The sequence below is a fragment of the Episyrphus balteatus genome, chromosome 3 (genome assembly GCF_945859705.1).
Source record: "Episyrphus balteatus chromosome 3, idEpiBalt1.1, whole genome shotgun sequence".
Classification (NCBI taxonomy): domain Eukaryota; kingdom Metazoa; phylum Arthropoda; class Insecta; order Diptera; family Syrphidae; genus Episyrphus; species Episyrphus balteatus.
The window spans coordinates 7588712-7613269 of NC_079136.1; the positions used below are offsets into that span (position 1 = coordinate 7588712).

The 24558-nt window shown below is 29.4% G+C and overlaps 3 protein-coding genes across 4 annotated transcripts; 1 reads left to right on the top strand and 2 right to left on the bottom strand.

Moving 5' to 3' along the window:
- The first annotated feature begins 797 nt into the window (after positions 1–797).
- On the top strand, positions 798–9820 carry LOC129915431 (probable maleylacetoacetate isomerase 2). 2 transcript variants are annotated; one of them, XM_055994972.1, is made up of 4 exons: positions 798–1173; positions 8807–8984; positions 9052–9382; positions 9444–9820. In XM_055994972.1, exons 1-4 carry the CDS (start codon positions 1150–1152, stop codon positions 9571–9573), a joined length of 663 nt encoding a protein of 220 aa, XP_055850947.1. In that variant the 5' UTR covers positions 798–1149; the 3' UTR covers positions 9574–9820. The 2 variants fall into 2 exon arrangements, with proteins under 2 accessions (XP_055850947.1, XP_055850946.1); XM_055994971.1 differs by lacking the exon at positions 798–1173 and having other exon boundaries at positions 8485–8984.
- Positions 9821–15241: 5421 nt separating this feature from the next.
- On the bottom strand, positions 15242–15940 carry LOC129915433 (uncharacterized). The gene is made up of 2 exons (XM_055994974.1): positions 15677–15940; positions 15242–15612 (listed from the first exon to the last, which is right to left on the bottom strand). Exons 1-2 carry the CDS (start codon positions 15822–15824, stop codon positions 15371–15373), a joined length of 390 nt encoding a protein of 129 aa, XP_055850949.1. The 5' UTR covers positions 15825–15940; the 3' UTR covers positions 15242–15370.
- A 5688-nt stretch (positions 15941–21628) lies between these two features.
- Positions 21629–22040, bottom strand: LOC129913370 (annexin A11-like). Its single transcript, XM_055991997.1, has 2 exons — positions 21848–22040; positions 21629–21792 (listed from the first exon to the last, which is right to left on the bottom strand). Exons 1-2 carry the CDS (start codon positions 21978–21980, stop codon positions 21629–21631), a joined length of 297 nt encoding a protein of 98 aa, XP_055847972.1. The 5' UTR covers positions 21981–22040.
- Between the last annotated feature and the right edge of the window lie 2518 nt (positions 22041–24558).

Sequence of the window (24558 nt, forward strand, 5' to 3'; positions counted from 1 at the left end):
TAATGGAATAGCAGAATAAAAGATTTTGTTGTATGAATAGACCCCATCGTGATTCCGAGAAGTATTAACTGTCGAAAAAATTGTATAATTCATAAACCGTCAAATTGACCGAAAATATTTTCACACAAAATTTGTAGGTAAAACATTTAAGTATCATCTTTTTCATCTTACAATAAGAAAATAAAAGTCAAATATACCGAAAAAAGTGGAAAATTAGAAACAGTACGAAAAAATGGAAAATCTCAAAAACTGCACATAAAAAAGCAATTTTTTAGCATTTTGTAAAAAGTAGCAGCAGCACTAAAAACTTTTAGAAAAAAAGCTTTACTGAAAAGAAAAAGCTCTTGGAGACCATAAAGCTGTTATATTGAAGAAAGCTTAAAAGCTATCATACTCCACATACACAAACCAAGTTAAGTTTCAAACCAAAATCCAATTTAAAAAAGGTTCTTGAAAAAAACAATATATACAATGAAAACACATCTCTAGCTTTGAATGTGCGTATTAAAAGCACCAATCACTTGGAATGGAAGGGTATGTCAAATAGCTTTTGATTTCCAACCCCTAGTCAAAAATTATTGTGCAAAACACACACATACATTCCCAATATAAACCCCGGAAACTCTGTATTGTATACATGTTTGTGTGTGTGAATTTCTTGGAATGAAACAAAATAATAGGAAAAAAACACATCCTCAATCGCGCACACTAGTGAAAAGAATCTTTATTTGGATAGGGAACCATTCCTTTGCCCAGTAAGGATATAGTTCAGTGTGTTGCCAACCATCCCATCATATATATCTTTGAGAAGAGAACAACTTTCGCTTGGCGTCGCAACTTACATTTTCTTCACTTTTACTTTTTATAAGGTTCGGTTTTTTGATCTTCAAAATAAATTTATTACAAATCAAAGTGTGTGATAGTGAGGTTAAGGATAAAAAGAACCTACAAAACTAAAGTTCTATTGGCATTTTTAATTAAATATCCTTCGTGAAGAAGTGAAGAACCGTTTTTTCGGGAGTTTTTTGCAGCTGCTTTTTTTTCAACAAAAGTATCCCAGACTACAACTACTTTCGCTTTTCTTTGTCGTTCCTGGAAGGTCACATAAACGGCTTCAAAATTAATTACTCAAAGTATCATCATAATGCTATGTCCTTATCGGCCATTGCAAAGGTAAGTTTCTAACATTTAAGCGTCATCTTCTGTCTGTCTGTCGTCTGCCTGCATTTTGTCATAGCTTTCCACATGTAGCTGAAATATAACCATCCTCTACCCTCTACCCTACTCTTAAACTTCATGAGGAGCAGAAGACCAGTGATGCAAGGTACAGGGACGCAGAGCGGAGAGATATTTTAATTTAATGTGTGAATAAGTAGACATAATCGAAAAAACGTGTGTGTATGTATTATAGTGAAACAGGGAGATATGTATAGTTGTTGGTTAGCTAATAGCAGCGATTCTCACAAGGATAACACACAACATTGGCGCATGCGCTACATTCGCGAATTTTTGACATGACCAACGGCAATGACAACCAAAGCCGGCAGTTTTTTTTTTTTTTTGTATTCTTTTGTTAGTAATTTTGTGTTCCTTTTTTTCGTTGTTCCTTATTACTTTTGTGTGTGGTGTTTCTGCCTCTGCCTCTGAATTGTGTGTTGTGCTTTTTTTTTCTCTGTGCAAAAGGATGATGATGTCCTTGAAGGCTTGCTAGAGTGTTTCTCCCAAATTTTTTTCGAGGTTATTGCCCTTTGAATGAGGCAAATAGGTGCCTCGTGCCTCGTGCTCCTATATATATATTAATCTTGCCTTTCAAATTGTTGAAATCAGTATCAGTTCATTCGCCTTTTGTATCTATGTATCGTTGATTGTATGTATTGTATTATATTGTATGTGTGGGCTATAATGGCAAGTGTAGGGAATGTATACTTGCGTGTTTAGATATTAAATAATTTAGATCAAAGAAATGAAAAGTATATAAATCTTTGAATATATACGCAAGTTTCCTTATACACATTAACCAACAACGGAGGTATAATATTATTCAAGTTGAACTCGAAGTTGAGGTGAATGACCTAATGGTTGATATAGGTAGGTACCTACATTAATTTTGATGGAGGTGTAGGTTCTAGGGAGGTTTATCCGAAAAACTTTCTGATATTTGAGTGCGAGGTTGGAGATGTTTTTTAGTTCGGTTATGTGAGAAGAGAAATAACCTTATTGATAGTGTTTTTTTTTTCTCGATATAAACGAATACCTAACAGGTCAATTTGACACTACACCTCTTGATTTTTTTGATGTTTGTTCTGGATGATTCATAGAAATAATTCAAAACTTAAATTTTTAAATTTTTTTTTACGATAATAAATTTTTTTGAGAGATCAAATTTCAATAGTTTTTCTAAAAAGAACTTTGTGGCTATATAATAAGGCTTATAAATTTATTAGATTACCTAAACTGATATGACTTGAAACATTGGTCTTTTCAACAAAAATGTACCATTTTTACCTTCAAGGTTCAAAGCTCAATAGTCAATACTGCCTTGTGTCACTTAAACTCCCACAGAAAATACGAGTAACGACGAGATTTTCATTCCAACACCAATTCGTAATACGAGAAAACAAACGTATCGTCAGCATTTATATTGAACGATATTTCCTGTAAGATTTGAATACAAAAATTAGGGCAAAAATAAATCTAAATTGTAATTTTTTAAACACTGATATAGTTGCGGTTGACACACAAGTTTTTGGATAAATAACATTTGCACTAGCTTGGAAATAGGATTAGAACTAAGCGCACGGGAAAGTCTAATAAAATGGCTCCCTTGCTAGAAATCGAAGAATCGAACAGAGTTAGAAAGTTTTGTGAATACAAATCCTTAGTTTATCTGACAGTACGGCATAGGAAATATAAGCAACTTCGAGCCATTTTTTTTTTTTTTAATTTGATGGGTTAAATCGTCTCTATCTATCTCAAAAACTAAATCAACTAAAATTTTGTAAAAAAAAAATTTTGACAACAAACAATCTATAAAAAAACCTTGAATTTTGAAGAAAGCAGCTAATGTATACAAGCACGAATTTCTTATTAATTTCCTGAAGGAAGTTGACCTAGAACTATTTTAGTTTTTTTTTTTTTGTATTAAAACTTAAATAAAAGAACTTCAAACTGGTAAAATGGACTACTAACCAATAGGGTAGCATAGTGGTAAAATGGTTGCTAAATATAAACGATTTAAAGGAATACAGTCCTGGTCTGTGGAAGCATTATCAAAAGTCTAAACTCTGCAATCAATGAAAAGAAATGAGCTAGGAGAAAAAGCATAAACTAAAAACAAAACTAATTTTATCAAACTTTCAGATAGAATTAGAACTAAGCGTATATTTTTTATTGAATTTCTTTCTTCTATTTAAAATATTTATTGATTACTTAATACCTATGCTCTTAATCTGATCAATCAGATATATTCGTTTATCACATATCTATACAAAATTCGGAATGCCTTTTTCGCTTCCTGTTCTATTTCTTTTCTAGAGCACCTAAACTATGCGAAATTAACAAAAATTTTGTAATTTAATAATTTTTTAAAATAGGCAAATTTTACAACTTTGTATAGGTACAACTCCGACATTCGGGCTGGTAATTCTCGAATATCATTGCATAAAATAATAATTAATAAGGAATTCTTGTACTCTACATACTTTTTTTAACATTAGTTTTCTTTTTAAGTAACCCATTTAATTCCTCTTCTGATGAAATGTTGTCGAAATACACACAAAGTCATGAATCAAATACTTGATAGAGAGGTTAATTCTCTAGCCGAAAAACACTTATGGTGGAATACTTTATAGCAAACTCGATATTTCTCACCATTAAGGAGTAAAAATGCATTCAAAATTTCTACATTTTTGTACGATTTATGGCCTTCTCTCAAAAGAAGTACATATCTATATACACTGGTCTGCAAGGAAATCCTCCTTTAAATAAAACTATACTTTTCTAAAGGATTTTTGTATTCCGAAAGTCAGAATTGATCTAGCACGTCACGTTTTTTAGATATTCCCGTTAGAAAATCTCAAAAACCCATTTTTTTGTTGTTTTCGAAGAAATATTGTGGCATAATGTAATATATTTCAATTAAAATTGTTACGGTTTATAAAAGAACTTATTTTTTTCTTTCAAATTCAGTTTCGATCTTCTCAATATCTCTTTTCTTCTCCGAGATATCTTAATTTAAGTAACTTTAGTAGGTTTGGCATATCTTATCATAAAAAAAACTGATCTCTAAAAATTAATATATCTTTCTCCCTAGAACAAAAATATACTTTTCTAATGGACTTTAGTGTGCTGATTTTGAATCCGAACTCAAAAAATTTCGGTCAGCTCTGGTTTGTGAGATACAGTAGTTTTTATTGAGATTTTCTACGATTTTGTGATACTTTAATGCGAATATCTTAAAATCCTCACGTGATAGAATTTTTTGACTTCGGATTCTAACTCAGCACATCAAAAACTATAAGAAAAAACTATAAAAAGCTTTACAAGGCAGTTTATCGAATGGTTTATTACAAATAAGATATTTCTAAATAGATAAATAGTATATAAAATTACAAAACACGTAAAAATTTTGTTTAATTATTTTATTATGGTTTTCTTTACACATTTGACTTTTTAAATATAATGGGTGTTGATATTTTACATTTTCCTTAATTAAGGTGTTTTTGTTCATGTTGGATTTACTAAAAAGTAAATTTCGATATTTCTGCTTTTTAAAATATGAGTAAACATTAATGTAAAAGGACATATTTGGTGTCTATCGATAGGCCATATTACGAATTTGAGCTCAATGCTACAAATAGTTTTTATTTTGCACGAGTTCAAATAAATCCAAAAGGTTGATTTTTTAGAAACTACCCACATTTTTCAAAAATCATTTTTACAAAAATGGTGCCTGATAGAATTTTTCTGAAACCAGATTTATATTCAAAAAAGTCTAATCTTTCATAATATCAAAAAATTATTTGAAGGAGAAAAAAGAAGTTAAATTTTGCAGACCATTGATATCAAAGTTTTTCAAGAAACAAGGAAAATACTTTTCAGAATTTTTTTTAATTGAAACAGTTTTCATTTTTGTCCTCTGTCGTGTGTAATTTAAGATAACACTATTCAAATAAAAACAGAGAATTAATGCATAGAGAAGACTCAAGGAATATTTCTGGAGGACTTTAACCTCAAGAACAAATTCATAAAAATCTACATAAATATTATGTAGGTACATTTAAATACATCAATACATATTTACAACCCTATAAATGCTGTTACTTTGAAGAGGTGAATGACCGAGAAAAAGCATCAATGTACATTTTTATGTATCTACATTCATAAAGCTATAAGATATCCGGGGATATATTAAACCTTTTTCTTGTATAATTGAGATAATAGGACGGATAGATAAGGTCGTCAAATACATACACAAACAAAAAAAAAGAGCAAACTTCGGAAAAAAGGTTTAATTGTTTTTCATGTTTTTATTGTACACAGTCCTTGAGAAATCTCTCATTCGTGTTCAAAAAAATAAGGAATCCATGTTATTTAAAAAAAGAAGTGCAAGTAATTTAAGATGCATCATTTAATTGCCAAGGCATTTATTGATGAATCTACATAATTATATTATTTATATAATTTTAATTAGTAATTTAACTAAGTTGTCGTAGATAAGAATGTTACATATCGTATTAAGGCTATCGGAAGTTGACACCATTCAAGAAATATCTAAATTTAATTTTTTTTCTCAATTGAATCAATTATAGGAGTTCAAAAAAAAAGTACGTATATATTTTCAAGGAAAGCAAATTGAATACTTATATTGTTTTATGACAAGTAGAAAAACCGACCTTCAATCGAAAAACACAATTGCTTTGCATCGAAAATATTCAAATTTGTTACCAAAGAAGACACAAAAGTTTACTAACTATTTAGCGGAGTATTTTATTTTATTAAGAAAATTTCAGCTTTGAGTGTATTTCATAAAAAAGAAGTTATTATTTCCCTTGTTAAGACTTACCCTTTTTTTTATAACTTAATTTGTTGAAACTTTTAAAAAGAGAATACCAAAAAAAAAAAATAGGTGGTCACAGTGGTGTATACGTGTTTTTTTTCTTAATTTATTATCTTTATAATTTCATTATTTCCGACTTATAAAATTTCGATATTAAGTACGATGATGTTCAAAGTGGACTTAATTGCTAAGAAATTAATTGCTTTTTGCTTCCTCGGAAGAATCTTTAGTGGAGTCAAATTAGCTTTATACCTCGGAATCCAGGGAAAGTCGATGCATCTGAAAAACGAGTATAGGACTGCATTATAAAAGGGTCAAATAAGAAAGTTAAAAAAAAAAATTTCACCGCTCTCGATTACAACAGTTTTTATGGACCGTTAACTGTCATTCCGTATGCAAGCGTTAATCGGAATTGCTGTCTCATTTTAGATTTTGATCAAACTTTGTAGGGATGTTCTCTAGGACTGTAAGGAAGCAAATCCATGATGATTTAATTTTAAGTTTCGTGGTTTCCCCGCTACCCGCATTCGAACTTTTTCAGAAGGTCATTTTTATGTTATTATAACTTTGCGTCTACTAAAGATATCTTTTTGTTTGAAACGCCATTTTAAAGCTTAAGAATAGTAATTTTTGAATATATATTAAAAAATTACGTAATAATTATCCCTGAATTAAAAATAATTTTTGAAAAACTGGTAATTTTGCTGATTTCTCATGGTTTTTGACTGGCTCCAGAACCTTGGCTATTATATGTAGGAAGCTTATACTTACCAAATATTAAATATAGATATTTTTCAACAAATTACATCTAAAATGAACTCGATGGCTGTACTCCTTATGCAAAAATTTTAAGTTCAAAATATTGAGTATTTTAAAAAAGCTAATTTTTTTACTGTCATTTTCTACGATTTGACTAAACGAAGAAATGTGAAACTTACAGTGTGTTAAGTTAAGAGTACGAACTAAATATACTATTAATTTCATGCTTCTATCTTATGTCAAACATAGTGCAATCATAGCCTTAAATAAGGGTTATTTTGGCTTTTTAGCATTTTTGCGAATTTTCAAACAAGCGGTACACTAAGAAGATATGAAAATAACACAATTTTATTTAGAGGACTTAAAGTTAAAAGTTTCAACTTAACACACTGTTAGTTTCATGTTTCTATCTTTAGTCAAATCGTAAAAAATCATAGTATAAAAAAAATATTTTTTCAAAAAACTCAAAACTTTGAACTTAAAATTTTTGCATAAGGAGTACAGCCATCGAGTTCATTTTAGATGTAATTTGTTGAAAAATATCTATATTTAATATTTGGTAAGTATAAGCTTCCTACATATAATAGCCAAGGTTCTGGAGCCAGTCAAAAACCATGAGAAATCAGCAAAATTACCAGTTTTTCAAAAATTATTTTTAATTCAGGGATAATTATTACGTAATTTTTTAATATATATTCAAAAATTACTATTCTTAAGCTTTAAAATGGCGTTTCAAACAAAAAGATATCTTTAGTAGACGCAAAGTTATAATAACATAAAAATGACCTTCTGAAAAAGTTCGAATGCGGGTAGCGGGGAAACCACGAAACTTAAAATTAAATCATCATGGATTTGCTTCCTTACAGTCCTAGAGAACATCCCTACAAAGTTTGATCAAAATCTAAAATGAGACAGCAATTCCGATTAACGCTTGCATACGGAATGACAGTTAACGGTCCATAAAAACTGTTGTAATCGAGAGCGGTGAAATTTTTTTTTTTAACTTTCTTATTTGACCCTTTTATAAAGCCGTCCTATACTCGTTTTTCAGATGCATCGACTTTCCCTGGATTCCGAGATTTTACAAATTTTATGCCTAATTTGACTCGACTACTTGGACAAGCACATCAAAAGCATCAACGTTTAGCTCCTAAATATTTACTCATTTTTTATTTACTATTTAGATTAATTCGGTCAAAACAATCAAATATTATAAAAATTACAATTACAAGAGCATTGTCACTGTAAATTTCTATTAAAGCGCTTGTTAAATATATCAGCTTCTTCTGGTTTTGAATGCTAAAATAGTTTGGTTAAATTTTCATTGGACCCAGAAGTCAAAACTTTAAAACTAAAAAACAACAGGTTAAATAAAATAATTATAAAAAATTTAGCTGTTTATATTTTTACTTTTTCGAAAGGCTATTTTCTTTGCAATAAATACATATTTGAAAAAAAATCAATTAGGTACATCAAGCAAAAACTGCAAATTAATGGATTTCTGATCAAATATAAAGCAATAAATGAATGCATCAGTAATATTTTGATAATTAAATATAAAATCTTGAAAAGGTAACCCTGCTTCTCATTTTTCTTAAAAGCTTTTATCTAATAAAAGCTTTCAAAAGCTTCTTTCTGACAGATCGTCATATGTTTACTTTAGAATGTTTATTTTTAATCTCATACAAAGTTCTGATAAGACTCAGACTTTCTTTTCAACTTGAACAAAATATTCCTATCAACAACAAAATACCTATTACCTGACCTGTTTCACTGGTTTGCTGCATAAAATTATCAAGAAAATAAAAACTAACTGCCACAGCCCAAAAACATTGATCTAAATAATTTATTCAACTTGTTTGTAATATTGAAATCAGTATGACTTCCATAGCTATCCGTTCAGCACCTACTTTATTCTCCAAATTCTTTACAAGAAATTTAATCAATACAAAACAAATTAACAATATGTCTTCTATTTCATCTGAAAAGCCGATATTGTACTCTTACTGGCGTAGCTCCTGTTCATGGCGAGTTCGTATCGCATTGAATTTGAAGGAAATACCTTATGACATCAAGCCAATTAGTCTCATCAAATCTGGAGGAGAACAGCATTGCAATGAGTATCGTGAAGTTAATCCAATGGAACAAGTTCCTGCTCTTCAGATTGGTAAGTTATGCAAAAGCACTTTTGTTAAAAGCTTTGAGAAATACTGAAAAACTTTTCTTCAAAAAAGATGGACATACATTGATTGAATCTGTTGCCATAATGCATTATCTCGAAGAGACAAGACCCCAACGACCTCTGCTGCCACAAGATGTCCACAAAAGGGCTAAGGTTCGTGAGATTTGTGAGATTATTGCATCGGGCATTCAGCCCTTGCAAAATCTCATTGTCCTCATTCATGTTGGTGAGGAGAAAAAGAAGGAATGGGCTCAACACTGGATTACAAGGGGCTTCCGAGCTGTCGAAAAGGTTTTATCAACTTCGGCTGGGAAATTTTGTGTTGGCGATGAGATTTCTATGGCCGATTGCTGCCTAGTTCCTCAAGTATTCAATGCCAGGCGGTATGTTACTAAAATTTTGTATCTAAACTTTTGTTTATAAACATGTTTTTATTTTTAACAGATTCCATGTTGATCTTCGTCCTTATCCAATTATTTTGCGTATTGATCGTGAATTAGAGAGTAATCCAGCTTTTAGGGCAGCTCATCCATCAAATCAGCCCGATTGTCCACCAGAATTGCCAAATAAATAAAATAACAGAAAACAAACAAACAGATAAACAGTTGATTCAACTATTCTTTATGTTTTTTTTTGTATATGCAATTAAATTGCACTTAAAAAAAAAAAAATCTAAAAATACTACTTTTTAAAAATATCATGCTTACAATAAAGTTTGTTTACCTTTTTTATAAAAAAACAAAATAAAATAAAATTTCGATATAAACTCAAAAAAGATTTAAAAAATCATAAATATCTGTGGTCAAAAATTTATAAAAAAAAAAAAACAAAAAATTGTAATAATGTTTAAGAATTTTAAACTTATTTGATAAGTGTAATCTTAAAAATACAAAAATTATAAATATTATAAAAAAAAAACAAAAAAAAAACGCAAATTCAGGGATATTCTACAAAAAATAAAGAAATAAATACAAAAAATGTTTATGAAAACTATTTACCTGTTCAATATAAATACAAAAAAAAAAACAAAACATACAAAAACCAAGCTACTCTCAGTCATTAATTTTTAATAAAAAAAAAAAAATAAAATAAAAAACTATTGCATTTATATAAGAAAATTAATAAGTTTTTTTTTAAAGACTTTATGGAGACATAAAAAAAAAACTCAGCAAATGCAAAAGCAACTCAAAATCTTGTGTTAAAAATAGTTTGCTTAAGACAAGACTCAAGAATATTTAAAAAAAAAAAGAATGTATTTTGAAACTAAGAAAAGCATTGAAAATGTTTTTTTTTTTTTTTGAAAATTAAAATTTGTGCAAAATTGTAGTAATTGAACATTTTGACAAAAAAGTTTTAAATGCTGATATTAGTTGAAAACTTGCGTTTAACTTGAATATTAGTTAAAGATTTGATTAATATAGTTTTGCATAAATATTTTTCTCAAGCAATGACAAACAATCAATTTTTAAAAATTGTTGGAAAGAAATTTCTTAAAAATGTTACAACAAAAAAATAAAAACAAAAATGGAAAGACATTGTGATTGGATTTAAAAAACCATAAATACATATAAACTAAGCATTTAAGGATGAATAAACTTGGACAAAGTCTCAATATTAGAGAAAATTTTTGTGTGTTTTATTTATTTCATGATTTTTAAAGATTAACATTAATACTTTACTCGTAATTTTATTTAAGAACAAAAATTTGATCAAATTGAAAATGCAAATTAATTTATTTTATTAAATTATTTTAAAATAATACGCACAATGCGTTGGCCAAGGAACAATGAATCAAAAAAACTAGAAGAACATCTTAAACAAATTTTGTATTTGTTATTTTTAACTTCTTTTTTTTCTTCTTTTTCGTAGTTAGAGACTGCTCTATTTAATTTAAGCTTCAGTTTTAGTTTGCAATTAGATTTCAATCAATTTTTCTTTCTTTATTTACTTTTTAGTAGATTTAACGCCTTATCACGGTTGTCAATTAATACGATAATTGGAAATTATCAACATTTTTAATGAATTTGTATTCTCATTGTCAACATTTTTGGTTTTATAATTTAGTTTTTGATTATGCCCCAAAAAAAATAAGTAATTTATAAAATTTTGTATCAATTAAAAATTTGTAGTTAATAGCTATGTATTTTCATGATGAAAATTGGCTGACTTCGAGTGCTGGAAATTACACCAGATGAAATAATTCCAAAATTTTTTTTTTTTGTAAGAAAAGCCAAAATATTTTTCCTACAAAATCTGGTTATTTCCAGATTTTCTGGTAATTTTTACCAAGAATTTTCTCAAGCTTCTTCTTTTAACCAAAAATAAAAAAAAGTCAGAAAAAAATTTGTTAGAAATATCCACCTGTCGTTTTTTCCTTCATTGATTTGAAAAAAGGCTGATAGTCTGTGCCAAGAACTATAGCTAATTCGAAATAGAGGCGGAGTGAGTGAGATGAGTCACCAAAAATCGTTCCAAACGATTTATTATTTTTTGAAAAAAAAAAACCAAAAACCATTTGTATTTTTAAGAACATAAACACTAACATGTTATTAGCGTTTGAAGGTATTCAAATTAATTTTTTTTTCGGTTTTTTTTTTTTTTTTATTCGTTCAATAACACTGGTCAACAAAATTGAACCTTTTTTTTGCCACAAGAACCGAGATATACTTTTCTGGAGGTTTTTGAGTGCTGAACTCGGATCTGAAATCGTAAGATTTGATTGGCCTCCATTTTGAAATATTTCCTTAATAAAATGGCAAAAAACGAATTCGAAATCAGAAATATTCCATTAGTCTGGGTTTTCGAAAAATTAGCGTTATAAAAAAACTTTATTATGCATAATTATAACGGTATTATTTCAAGAACGGACGCTAAAAGAATTTTTCTGATTTCGGATTTGAGTTCAGTACCCGAAGAGCCTTTATAAAAGTATATTTTGGCTCTTGTGGCATAAAAAAAGTTTAATTTGGTTGACCAGTGCTGTTTTTGAGCCAAAGACTTACTTACTATTAAGATATCTCTAATGAGATATCGGAAAGATTTAAAGAGTTTTTGGAAGAAGGAAACCAGTTCTTATTGGTAACGTTAAAAATTTCTTTGTAATTACCTCACATAACATCGAAAACAGCCAAAATGATGTTTTTAGCCATTTTAATACGGTAATATCTCAAAAAACGGATACCAATCAAACTTTTCTGATTTTAGATTCGAGTTCAGCAACCCAAAAACCTTCAGAAAAGTATATTTTGGTTCTTGTGGCAAAAACCTTGTTGATCAAAATAATCTTATCACAATTTTATTCTTTTGAGAGACTTGTCTGAAAAATGCAGTGCCTAGATCTCGAAATATTAACATTTTATTGCACTCAAATTTTTTCTATGAGAGATTTTTTTAAATCTCACTTTCTTCACTTTTTTTTACTAAATATTTTTGGAAAATTTTATTTCTGTATAAATACAGACAAGCCGAATGACGTTTGAAATGACATGTATAAAAGTATACATAAAAATTACATGCATGAAGAACTTCGAAACTAAATTCGAACTTACTCATTTCGATGAAATAGCTAAATCGATTTTGCGGGTGAAGTGAGATGAGTAGGAAGAGTTGGCGAGTCGACTCATTTCACTCGCCAAAATACATATACATAGCTAAATCTCGATAATGGAGTTGTGTTTCTTTTTTATTTTCGAAAAAATGCCAGAAAAGTGTTTTACATTAATTTTTAGACAAATAATAGTTATATCAAGTATTGTTTTTTGGTGTGTGCCAGGTAAATCCAAAGCGATATCATTCAGTTTCTTTTGAGCGTTTATCAGTGATTGGGAAATTGTTAAAAAAAAATATGAATATGGAAAAAGTTTTTATATGAAATTGTTTCTGGAAAGCAAAAACAACAAACAATAGTTTATATGTGTAGGTACCTACGTGATCGAAAAAAAGCAAATAAATTTTTTTTGCAAAAAAATTGTGAACAAAAATGATGTTGAATGGTGAAGGATTGTGTCTTAAAGTAAAATAAATTGTCGAGCATAATCTAAGCGATCAAGAAAACAATTCTACTAAGATTTGAAAGTGCTTAACCAAATAAAGGAAGAGTGCATTAAATCCGCAGTAGTTTAATATTATTGATATTAATGCAATGAACTGTATTCAACTAGCTTATTCCACCGCTTTGGAAAGGTATAATCAACGTTTTTTTAAATATTATAAAACGATACATAAAACTGACATTTTTCAGTAATCAAGAAATATAATTCCTAAAAATTGAAAAACGTCCACGGTACTTGACCAGCAGAATCTTCATTTACTCACCAAGGTCACCTGTAAAAGTAATTGAAGCATTTCGATTTGGAACAACTAACCCAACTAACAATTTTGCTTCTATAAAGCTTTATAAAAGCAAAATTACACTGGTCTGCAAGGAAATCCTTCTTTTAATAAAACTATACTTTTCTAAAGGATTTTTGTATACTGATTCCGAATCCAAAGTCAAAATTGACCTAGCACGTCACGTTAGAAAATCTCGAAACCTCATTATTTTTGCTGTTTTCGAAGAAATATTTTGGCATAATGTAATCTTTTTCAAAAAACAGAATTGAGTGGAAGTGATTCAAACTGTTTTATTGGATTTCAGAATGAGTGAATCCTTGAGTGATTCCAATCGAAAACGACATTAATTAAGGTGTTTTTGTTCATGTAGGATTTACTAAAAAGTGAAGGATTTCGTTATTTCTGCTTTTTTTGTCAATCAGTATTTTAAAAAATGAGTAAACATTAAAGTAAAAGGACATATTTGGTGTCAATCAATATTATGAGAAATAAGTCCTCCAAATTTGAGCTAAATGCGACAAATAGTTTTAATTTTATACAAGTTCAAATGAATTTAAAAGATTGATTTTTTAGAAACTAACCACATTTTTTAAAAATCATTTTTACAAAAATAGTAGGTACCTGATAGATTTTTTCTGAAACCAGATTTAGATTCAGGAAAGTCTAATCTTTCATAATATCAAAAAATTATTTGAAGGAGAAAAAAAAAGTTAAATTTTTCAGACCAGTGTTGTTAGTCGTGAAGACCTTAGTAAACATTCGATATTCGTCCTTGACCGTTTTTTAAGGCATGTATTTGAGAAAACGATTTTGCATTTTTCCAACTGAGATGATTTTGGATAACGTATTTCGATTATTTTCACTTAGCATGCATGGTTCCATTTTTGCCAGGCCATTAAAAGAAAATGCACCAAAATACCTACTAATTATATTTACTGAAAAAAAAAATCCACTTTAAAGCTTTATCAAAAGCTTTTGGACTTTGCTTTACCTATATAATTGATCTATTTTTAATGAATTTTTGGTTTAACTAAGGCTTAAACGGATGAGTTTATTGATTCAAAAATTCCAAGTTAAAGTTTTTACTTTTTTTCAATAACAGTAGAAACCTAGATAATACATATATCGACGGTTAAACTTCATAACCTCGTAAGTCGTTTTTGCAAGTTTTTCAGAAATCAAAAAACAATATGTTGTGTTTCTTGTTTTTGTATGGGATATATCAATACGAGCTTTTGAATTTCGTCATTCCTAAAAAATGTTCAAAACAACATTGTTGAACTGAATATACCAAAAGATAGCTCTGAATTTTCTGAATTGTTTGCATTAATAATATTTTTTTCGAATTTTTCGACTTACGAGGTTATGAAGTTTAACCGTCGATATCCGTCTAATAAATAGAATTGGAGACAACATCGGATGTGGAGGCTTATAACGGAGTTCCAGATCGGTTAATATAACTGCAACTAGTCACGGAACAACTCAAAAACCATTTTAAGTAGCTTTACAAAGGGTTTAAAAAAGAAGTCTGAAAATCCATCGAAGAACTTAAATTTGCAGGGGAACTATCTGCTCCATTTTCTAAGAAGTAGCTGATCAACGTAAACATGAAAAGCGCGTAGCATTATATTTAGGTCTGGATCTTTCTGAGAAAAAGTATAATTTATTAAGTTAAATCGTTGATGCGTTGCTACAAAAATATACAAGATTGTGATTTTGAAATGAATTCGTTTCAGTATTCCTTCTTTTCTACCTACTATTTGTTCGAATATATAACTAAAATTTCGCTCTTGTCTGGGGACTTTCAAAAACTTGAATTCTTACTTTAAACTTTTACTTCTAACACAGAAAAAATTGGGAAAACTTAGGATTTGGAAATAATAAGACATGACATTACTAATTTCTGATTAATGTGTACAATAAAACTCCATTTAGTATTGGTTCTATAGTAGTTATTATGTATTTTTTAACATAAATTCATACATGATCTACATAAGATAACCATAATATGTATTACGAATCATTTATGAACGTATTTACTAGATTTTTGCAATTTCTACAATTGCTACTGGAGCTGGAGTAGGTGAAATTATAACTGGAATTGGCATTGGTCGTACCATTGGTATCACTGGTCTAAGAGGTATTGGCATCATTCCCATTCCTGGATATGGGTAAGGTCCCATTGGAAAAGGTATCATGGGGTTAGGTTTCGTTGGGTCTCCCATTTGACTAGGATGCAATGGCATACGAGCCATAGGCCTGACAGGTCTCGTCATTATATCTACAAAAGAGGAAGTGTAAAAAGTATTTTTTTTTTTTAATGTTCATAATGTTTTCAAAATTACCCATATCATCAGAAATGCTTGGTTTTTCATCTTCAGCTGGACGAATTGGAATTGGTAGTGTTAGTGTTGGTGGACGAGTTGGGGAAGTAGCAACTGCCAAATTCAATAAGACGGTTAAACCAACCAAAGCTACTAGGACCGCTTTCATGTTGAAAAGATTAAACTGTGCTAGCTTGAGAAATAGAACTGTTGATTTATGAAAACAATGTTCTGCTTTTTATACAAAATTACTGTCATTGTTTCAAAAATTATTCTAACATGAGTGAGCTTTTTGATTAATTGATATATTTAGTATGGTAACTTGATGTATTTGAACAAGCTAACATACATTCTAATATTTTCTTTTCTAAAACAAATATTATTTCTATATGCAACTTGTGTGTATTATTGTTGTAGGTAAATACATGCAGATTCATGTGTACATAAAAAGCAGGGAAAAACCAGAATGAGAAGATATCTACCAATTTGTAAGATTTTTGATACATGATCGTAGAGTTCCTAGGTCTTCGAACCAAGGACTTTAACGTGATCACCAAGTAAAACCCAGGATATCAGTGGTGGAAATTCTCATAGACTCTTGACAGTGTTTCTACTGGTCTTCTTCTTTTGAACAATAAAATCAAATTTTATTTTTCAAATAATTCTCTTCGTTTGGTAAGTGAATACCTCATGAACCGTTCTCAGATGGTTTAAACGCAGATGGTATTTTCTGGACCATATTGTGTGATATTTGGTGGACCTTAGGGCTCGGTTTTGGGACCTCTTTTATTCTAAATAATTACACTGGTCAGCAAAAATTAAAAAAAAGTCGAGAGCAAGAACTTTGTAAGGTGATTTTTATTGACTTTAGTGTGCTGAATTCAAAACTGTTTACAATTTTGTTCTATCACGTCTAGTTTTTGAGCTATACTCATCTCTATTTTCACTATTGAGTCTCAAAAACTTATTTTCAATGAAGTTCTTTTTGATTTTTAATCGAAAAAATAAATTTTTTCCTTAAAATGTTGCTTTTTAATATCTTTGAGAAAAAAATTAATTTCGAAGAAAATTTACAATATATTTAGGACAATAAAATATTGCGTTTTGACATTGCATAAGAAGATTTGCAAAAAAAATATTTTACAGTGGTGTAATTTGACGTCAAATGTTTTTGACCTGTTTATATTCAAGTATTTCAAAAACTTGACGTGCCAGTAAAATTTTGACTTCGGAGTCGGACTCAGCCTAAAAAAGTCCTTTAGAAAAGTATGGTTTGGTTCTAGCTCTATTTTCGTTGCCGACCAGTGTTATTAATGACCTCCCTCACCAAGTCGATGATTAGAAAGTATGCTTCTTGAAGAGGAACTCGGAGGAATAGTCTGTGGGATCCAATGAAACCAGTACACAACCTGGAGAAAATTTTGATCAGATATCCAAAAGATAGCCTTTCTCCAAAGAGCTTCTTAAAGAGGAACTCGATGGAGAACCTGCGGGATCCTAATTGAAACCGTTATGTTAGTACTATAATATATAACATTCCTGGTTAACGTGCCTTTTTCGTGTTTTCTCTTTCCTTTGTACTCTAGATTGTTACCCACACTGGAGGAGAAGGCAAGTAGACAAGATTTACAATTTTTTCGCAATTTTTTTTTAACCATATAGTATGGGTAAGAAGTATACTTTGAACTCTTAAAAATTTCAAGAAAACCTTATTTCTACTTTTCTTATAGGAAGAGGTTGACAATTGTGTTTTACCTGCAAGCAAATTGAAGGGGGTTTAAATCTCACTTCGCGTGTTAACTACCTATGGAGTCCGCCATTTTGAAAAAAAAAGCGAGGACGACTTGTAGTAAGTATTTTTCTTTCTCTACTACCTACAATTTTTTTTTTTTTTAGTAACATATTCGGAGTTAGAAGATCGCAAATGGTGTTTATGTTTTTTATAGCCGTTTGATTATATGGGAAATAACTGATAACGAGAAACTTAGCGGTACTCAAACTCTGAAAGTACAACTTACATAAAAATGATGTATAAATTTATCAAATTCAGAAATTGATAATCATATAGAATTCTTAACTAATGCTTTGAATACTTGCATATCTAATCATTCTTCAATTCTTAAAATTAAAAACTCTTACAGTAACATTAGTGATAACACAATAAACCTCATGAAAACCAGAAAAATTTGGAAACGTCAACTTAAACGCATTTTTCATAGTAATGGAAATCGAAGAAATCAAATATATCAAGAACTTTCTGCTCGGATCTTTTGTTTAAGATAAAATAATAAAAGACAAAATAAGAATCGACTTAAACGAAAAACTTAAATCAAGACTTCAAAACCTTAAACCTTCATCCCAAGTTTTTAAAGAGATTAACCAGCTTACTGGTCGTAAAAAATCCAGTCCCTCTCAACTGCCACTATCATATAGAAATACTATTCTTTTAACAGACTCCGACAAGATAAATGCATTTCAAAATTTCTTTTCTGAATTATATGCAGATCATAGTATTTCGTTCAATCCAGTCACTGCACTTGAAGTTTCAACTTCGAAAAGTGCATTTCTCACTGATAATAACAACCCTACCATTTCTTCTTTTTCTCGACTAAATCAGACTTTCCCTCCGAAAATAATTTCATTTCGACTTCCTATATTGAAAACACAATCCTAAACTTAAATAATAAAAAATCTTCGGGCCCTGACAAAATTTCTATTTTTTTTTTATTAAGAAATGCAACAAACCAATTTTAATCCCGCTAACTATAATAATGAACAACTGCTTGAATAAATCATACTCCCAAGGCTTGGAAGGAAGCCATTTTAATTCCAATTAAAAAAAAAAAGCAAATTGCAATAACATTGATAATTTTAGACCGATCTCACTAATTTCAAATCTGGGAAAAATTTTAGAACGCGCTATTTACAAACAAATTGAAATTTTCTGTGATGACAATAATACTATCCCACATACTCAATTTGGGTTTAAAAAAGGTCACTCTTCAGAGCATGCAATAATGATCTTAGAAAACCACATTTTAGAAGATTTTAGAAGACGAGAATGCACTGTCACATGCGCTTTAGATCTTAAGAAAGCGTTTGATTCTATGTGGCATGACGGTCTCATCTTTAAAATGATCTCCTTAAATTTCCCTGTCAATGTTATTAAAATTTTAATCAGCTCTTTATCAAACCGTTATCTTAGAATCAAAATTGGTTCTAATTTTTCAAATCTAGTTCAAGTCCATTCTGGTGTCCAGCAGGGTTCCTTTCTGGGCCCTTTTCTTTATAACATTTTCATTCACGACTTTCCATCTTCGATAGGTGCTTCACGGAGTATTCAATACGCCGACGACACAATAATATTTGCCTCTCATGAAAGACCTCATGAAGGCCTTGAATTAATTAAATCTCACCTTAATAAAGGGGGGATTTCACTCAACTTCCAAAAGTGCGAATTAATAATGCTTCTCCCAGAGGTCATTACCTGGCAGTAAGAGAGAGTAAGCAACTTAATCTCTCTATACAAGGCAACACAATTCCACTAAAAATCAAATAAAATACCTAGGCATAAACCTTCACCATAGATTAAAAATGAACATTCACGCTCGGCTTTCACTTAACAAGAGTAAGGCCGCTGCTGCTCAACTTAAATTTCTATTTCGATCTAGATTTGTCGATAAAAATACTAAGCTTCTTTTGTATAAATCACTTATTCGACCTATACTTGCTTATGGCTTTACTTCTTGGTTCAAAATCTCCCCTAAAGTAGCCAAGGAATGTCAAATTTTCGAACGATACATATTACGAAATTGTGTCCATAAATATAGGAGACTTGCAGGAAAATGGTATAGAAACTCAATTATATATGACGAATCTGAAATCAAACCGCTGCTATCTTATCATTCCGAATTAGCAATCAAAAGAATACATTCATTTCGTTACCACGAAAACCCACTTATAAGAAATTTGTATTCTGAAAATATTAATTTTAATTTACGCTTCTCCAATTAGTTTAGCCAATTCCAACTCTTTACAACTTCTGCAACTCAATAATAACGAATTCCTTTCTGACTTCTTCAGGAGAAGTAGCCATGTCATAGACAGAGGATAACAATTCATAAAATTTTATAAATACTATTTTTTATCTTCAACCTTATTAAAAATGTTATATAAAGATTAAAACTATAGCTGATATTAAACATTTTTTTTTTATAAATAACTATAAGTTCCTTTTGTCAAACTTTAGTCATTTCACTTAAATGATTGGCAAATACACAAGCACTTTTTTTAGTTTTTTTTGTTATTGTTTGTTAGTTTTAAGTTGTATATACGTTTGTCTTTATATCTAGTTTTAAGAAAACCTACACATTTTGTAAATTTTGTAAGTGCCTTTGAGCAGCACTAAAATTGTTCCTATTACTATATTATTGTAATTAAAAATAAGTCTCAATAAATCTAAATTTGAATTTAAAATTTGAAATTACCGGCCTTCAAAAAGGAGAAGGTAGGTATTTAATTCGTCTGTATTTTTTTTGTTTGTTACCTCATAACTTAGGACCAAGTGAACCAATTTTGATAATACTTTTTGTATTGGAAAGCTGATTCCTGCAGTGTGATTTCAATTTCGTCTAGTTCTGGCTATAGAAACTATGAGAAAAACCATAAACCCAGTTTTGATCAATGAAAGTCAGTTTGATTATTTTGATAAAAATGATTATAGAATTTGGATAGTTTGATAGCATGTTGTGGCTGCTTGAGAGATTCAAACTAACTGACTAAACCCCTGGTCCTAGAAAAATGTTTTATACCTTTTTGAAAACGGTGTTTAATAAAGCTCTTCAAACATTTTTTATTGAAGTCTAAGGCTTTATCTAAAAAAATGGCCTGATAAGTAAACAAATACCTAACCTATTTCAAATTAGAAAAAACTTTAAACCTCTTGGGGGGCAATCTACCGTCAAAATAAAAATCTGAAAAAATTAGGGGATTTTTTAAAATTTAATAAAAGAATTGAGATGTGTTTTTTTTTTTTTAGAGAGTGCTTTCAAGATTATATTAATCTATGTATATGAAGATGAGCTTCCATACATTCTTTATTAGCTTTCAATATGTAATTTGATTAGGCGAGATAAATTTCCTAGTTTCGACAAACCAGAAAAGACGTTCAGCTACCATTTTTTCTAATAGGTATTTTGGACAAGGAAGGGATTAAGGAGATTTTGAACTATAGGTGACTGAACTAAAATTCTGTCCTTTGATAAGCCTAAAGATTTCAACAGGAAGATTAGTTGCGGCCCACGAAAATTGAGGATATCAGTTTTAGCTTCCATAAAATTCGTATTAAAATTTATATCATTTAAGAATTGCGACAAGTTTTGGCTAAATAAGTTATAAATTTGATCTGGGTGTGGTGATTATGTTGTTTGATGATCTAAAACCTACTTTTCAATATTTCACCCATTATAATGACCAGTCAAATAGCGAATTTTTTGCTAGGTTTTGATATGGTCTATAGTTCTTTTTTGAAATTCTTCAAGGGTTAACATTTCAGAACTCCGTCAAGAGACAACTCGCTTGTTGTTTTCTTTTTTTGGGGGATTGAGTGGTTAGAGGCTGTTCTTATTGCTTTTTGTAAATAATACAAATCAAGACAAGAAAAGGACTATCACCCCTCTCTTTTTTTGTGATAATTTTCTGAGTTTTTTCATCAGTATTTGATTCTGCCGTTCTTATATATCATACATATTTTGTTTTTTTTTTTTTAAGAATGACGCATTTTATTTATTTAAATTATTTCAAATTAGAATGACTCCGTTTTATATGAGTTATATGACAGACAAACAATATTATATTCAAAAGTATTTCTTAACATAAATTCATATGATCTGCTTGAATTAACTATAACGCATTATGCATCATTTATGAACGTATTTATACGACCATTGTTACATTTTCTATTTTTTTTTTTTTTTATGGGGCTGGAGTTACAAGTTCAAATGGAATTCTCATTGGTGGTAACATTGATGGTGGTAACATTGATGGTGGTAACATTGATGGTGGTAACATTGGTCTCTGAGGGATCAAGATCCCTGGATATGGGTAAAGTAGAATCAATGGTTTAATCATGGTCCTATCTAAAGAAGTATAAATATTAAAAAAAGGATTAAATAAAAATGTTTTCAAAATTACCAATTTGTTGTGGAATTTTTGGTTCGTCACCTTCAACTGGACGAATTGGTGGTGGTGGACGAGTTGGGGAAGTAGCAACTGCCAAATTCAATAAAACGGTTAAACAAACCAAAGCTACTAAAAATGCTTTCATGTTGAAAGGAATAAACTGTGCTTGCTTTGAAAAGGACAATTGATGATTTATAAAATAATGTTTAAGTGCTCGGCTTTATATACAAAAATACTGTCATTGTTTCAAAAATTGCTTTGACATGAGTAAGCTTTTGATTAATTGATAAATCTAAAATGGTAACTTGATGTATTTGAACAAGCAAATCCAATATTATTTTTGTGCAACCTGTGCTTGTTTATTTTTTTCAATGTACAAAAATGCAAATTCATGTGTAGACAAATGGAAGGAAAAAACATAACGGTTTTTGTTCTTAGTTACAATTTCTTTGAATCGTCTATTGACACTTGGCATCACGGCACCTAGTGGATAGCGACGGAACCCCGAAAGTTATATAGATTATTTTCGGATTTGCCGCTCAATGTAATTTCCATAAGAAAAAAATAAAAAAGACCTCGAAAAACATTTATTTTACGAATTAATTTTATATGTACGAGTATCAATTTTATGATTGCAAAATGATAATAATATGTGTTTATATCTAAATCAGGTTTAAAATATATCAAAAAGTATAATAATACCTGTGTAATTTGTATTTAAAAAGTGCAAGCGAATCGCCTGAAAACAACAAAAAATACTATAAAAAATATAAAAATTATTAAATTATTCTTTTATTTGTTTTACTTTTTCACAAATAATAGTAGGTAAGCATTTTTTTTTATTTTCAACAATCTTGAAAGAAAATTAAACCAAAATAGTTTCTATATTTTTTGTAGTATTTGTTGTTGTTTTCCTGCGATTTGCTTTTCTTTTTGGAGACAAATTAAATAGGAATTATTATTCTTTTTGATATATTTTAAACCTGATTTAGATATAAACACATATTATTATCATTTTACAATCATAAAATTGATACTCGTTCATATAAAATTAATTCGTAAAATAAATGTCTTTCGAGGTCTTTTTTGTTTTTTTCTTATGGAAACTACATTGAACTGCAAATCGAAAAAAAAATCTATATCATTTTCGGGTTGTCGCTACAAGTGGTAGATGGCGTGGAAAGCAATTTCCCAAGTCACAATAATACATTTGTTTAGAATTCTCTTATAAAGATTTCCACAATAAATAAATCAATATTATTCAGTATAAAATCAACAATAGTCTCCCATAAAACCTACCTGAAATTTATTCGAATTAATACTAATCATTTTAAAGTAATAGGAAAATCTCTGTAAACTAACATGATCCATTATTGAATTGAAAATTTTGTTTATTAATTTTTTATTTATATCAAGCAAAGATTTCAGAACTTCGATTAACACGTTCTACTTGTTCATTAGCTTGAAGAGAAGTTGTCGCTACTTTGAATGTCTAGAGCTACTGGAAAAAAACTGATGGCAGGTTTGAATTCAGCAATACTAAGTTACTTAGTCCCATTAGTAGCGCCGGGTGGATTTCAAAAAGAAAGAAGAATCACCCTTAACTGATTTGCATATGGGCCAAAATGCGAAAACAAAACCACGAAGATATTAAACAAACTTGGAACGTTGTTTTTATTTGACAATATAAAATTTACAGTCATATAAATCCTCAGATGTAAGAAATCATCAGATTTTTCCAAAAAATTGGATTTTTGATATTTTTCTGTGGTAGTTTCTTGAAAACATCTTTGATTCAGACTATACTAAATAGAAAATACTAAATTAAAAAAAAATGCAAAAATTAAAAGAATGTGACAATTATAATTTGGTTCGTTCTTTATAGTACAGGTAAAATAGGCATTTAAAAAAAAAATTGTTACACTCATGAAACTTGGCAAAAAGTTTGCTTTTGGAATAAGAACCAAGTACAAAAAAAATCTATAAAAAAAAGTTGGTTGGAAGTGTGTTTTTTTTTCCGGACAAGAGGGAGGGAATGAAGGTCAAAAATATACTGAAAAAAATTGTCGAATATCATCTTATGACACATGTTTTCAAGGTATTTTTTGATGCTGAATCTAATGACATAAAATACGATATCAATACGATTGCTCTAACAAAAGTTATTGCCGATTAAAAACAAGGAAGCTTGTTTTTTTTACTTCAAGTACAAGTAAAATATAACCGAAACCCATGTGAAAAAACATGCTACACTGATAAAATTCGGCATGAAGGTTTTAGATAAAGCAGGGACAAAGGATTCATAAAATTCTTAAAATAATTTTTGGTGAAAGGGTGTTTTTTTGATGAGTTGAGTTGTGTGTGAGGAAGGTATCATAACAGCTGACTTAAATTTTATTAATTTTTAAAACTTGGTGTAAATGTTTTGGTTGGAATAAGAATTAAGGATCTATAAAGTGTACAAAATTATCTTGAGTAAAAGGGTGTTTTTTCTTAAGAAATGATGAAATTCGGAATTAGTACCACAAAAACTAGGAAAAAATTGTTACACCAATGAAAATTGGTAAAAATGTTTCATTTATAACAGAAACCAAGAACCCGAAAGTCTATACAAATATTTTCGGTTAAATATGTTCTCCTTACCATGGGAATTACGAATAATGTAAGTCTATAAATTTTTTGTATGTGAAAGGGTGTTTTTTTAGAAGGAAAATATGAGTAGG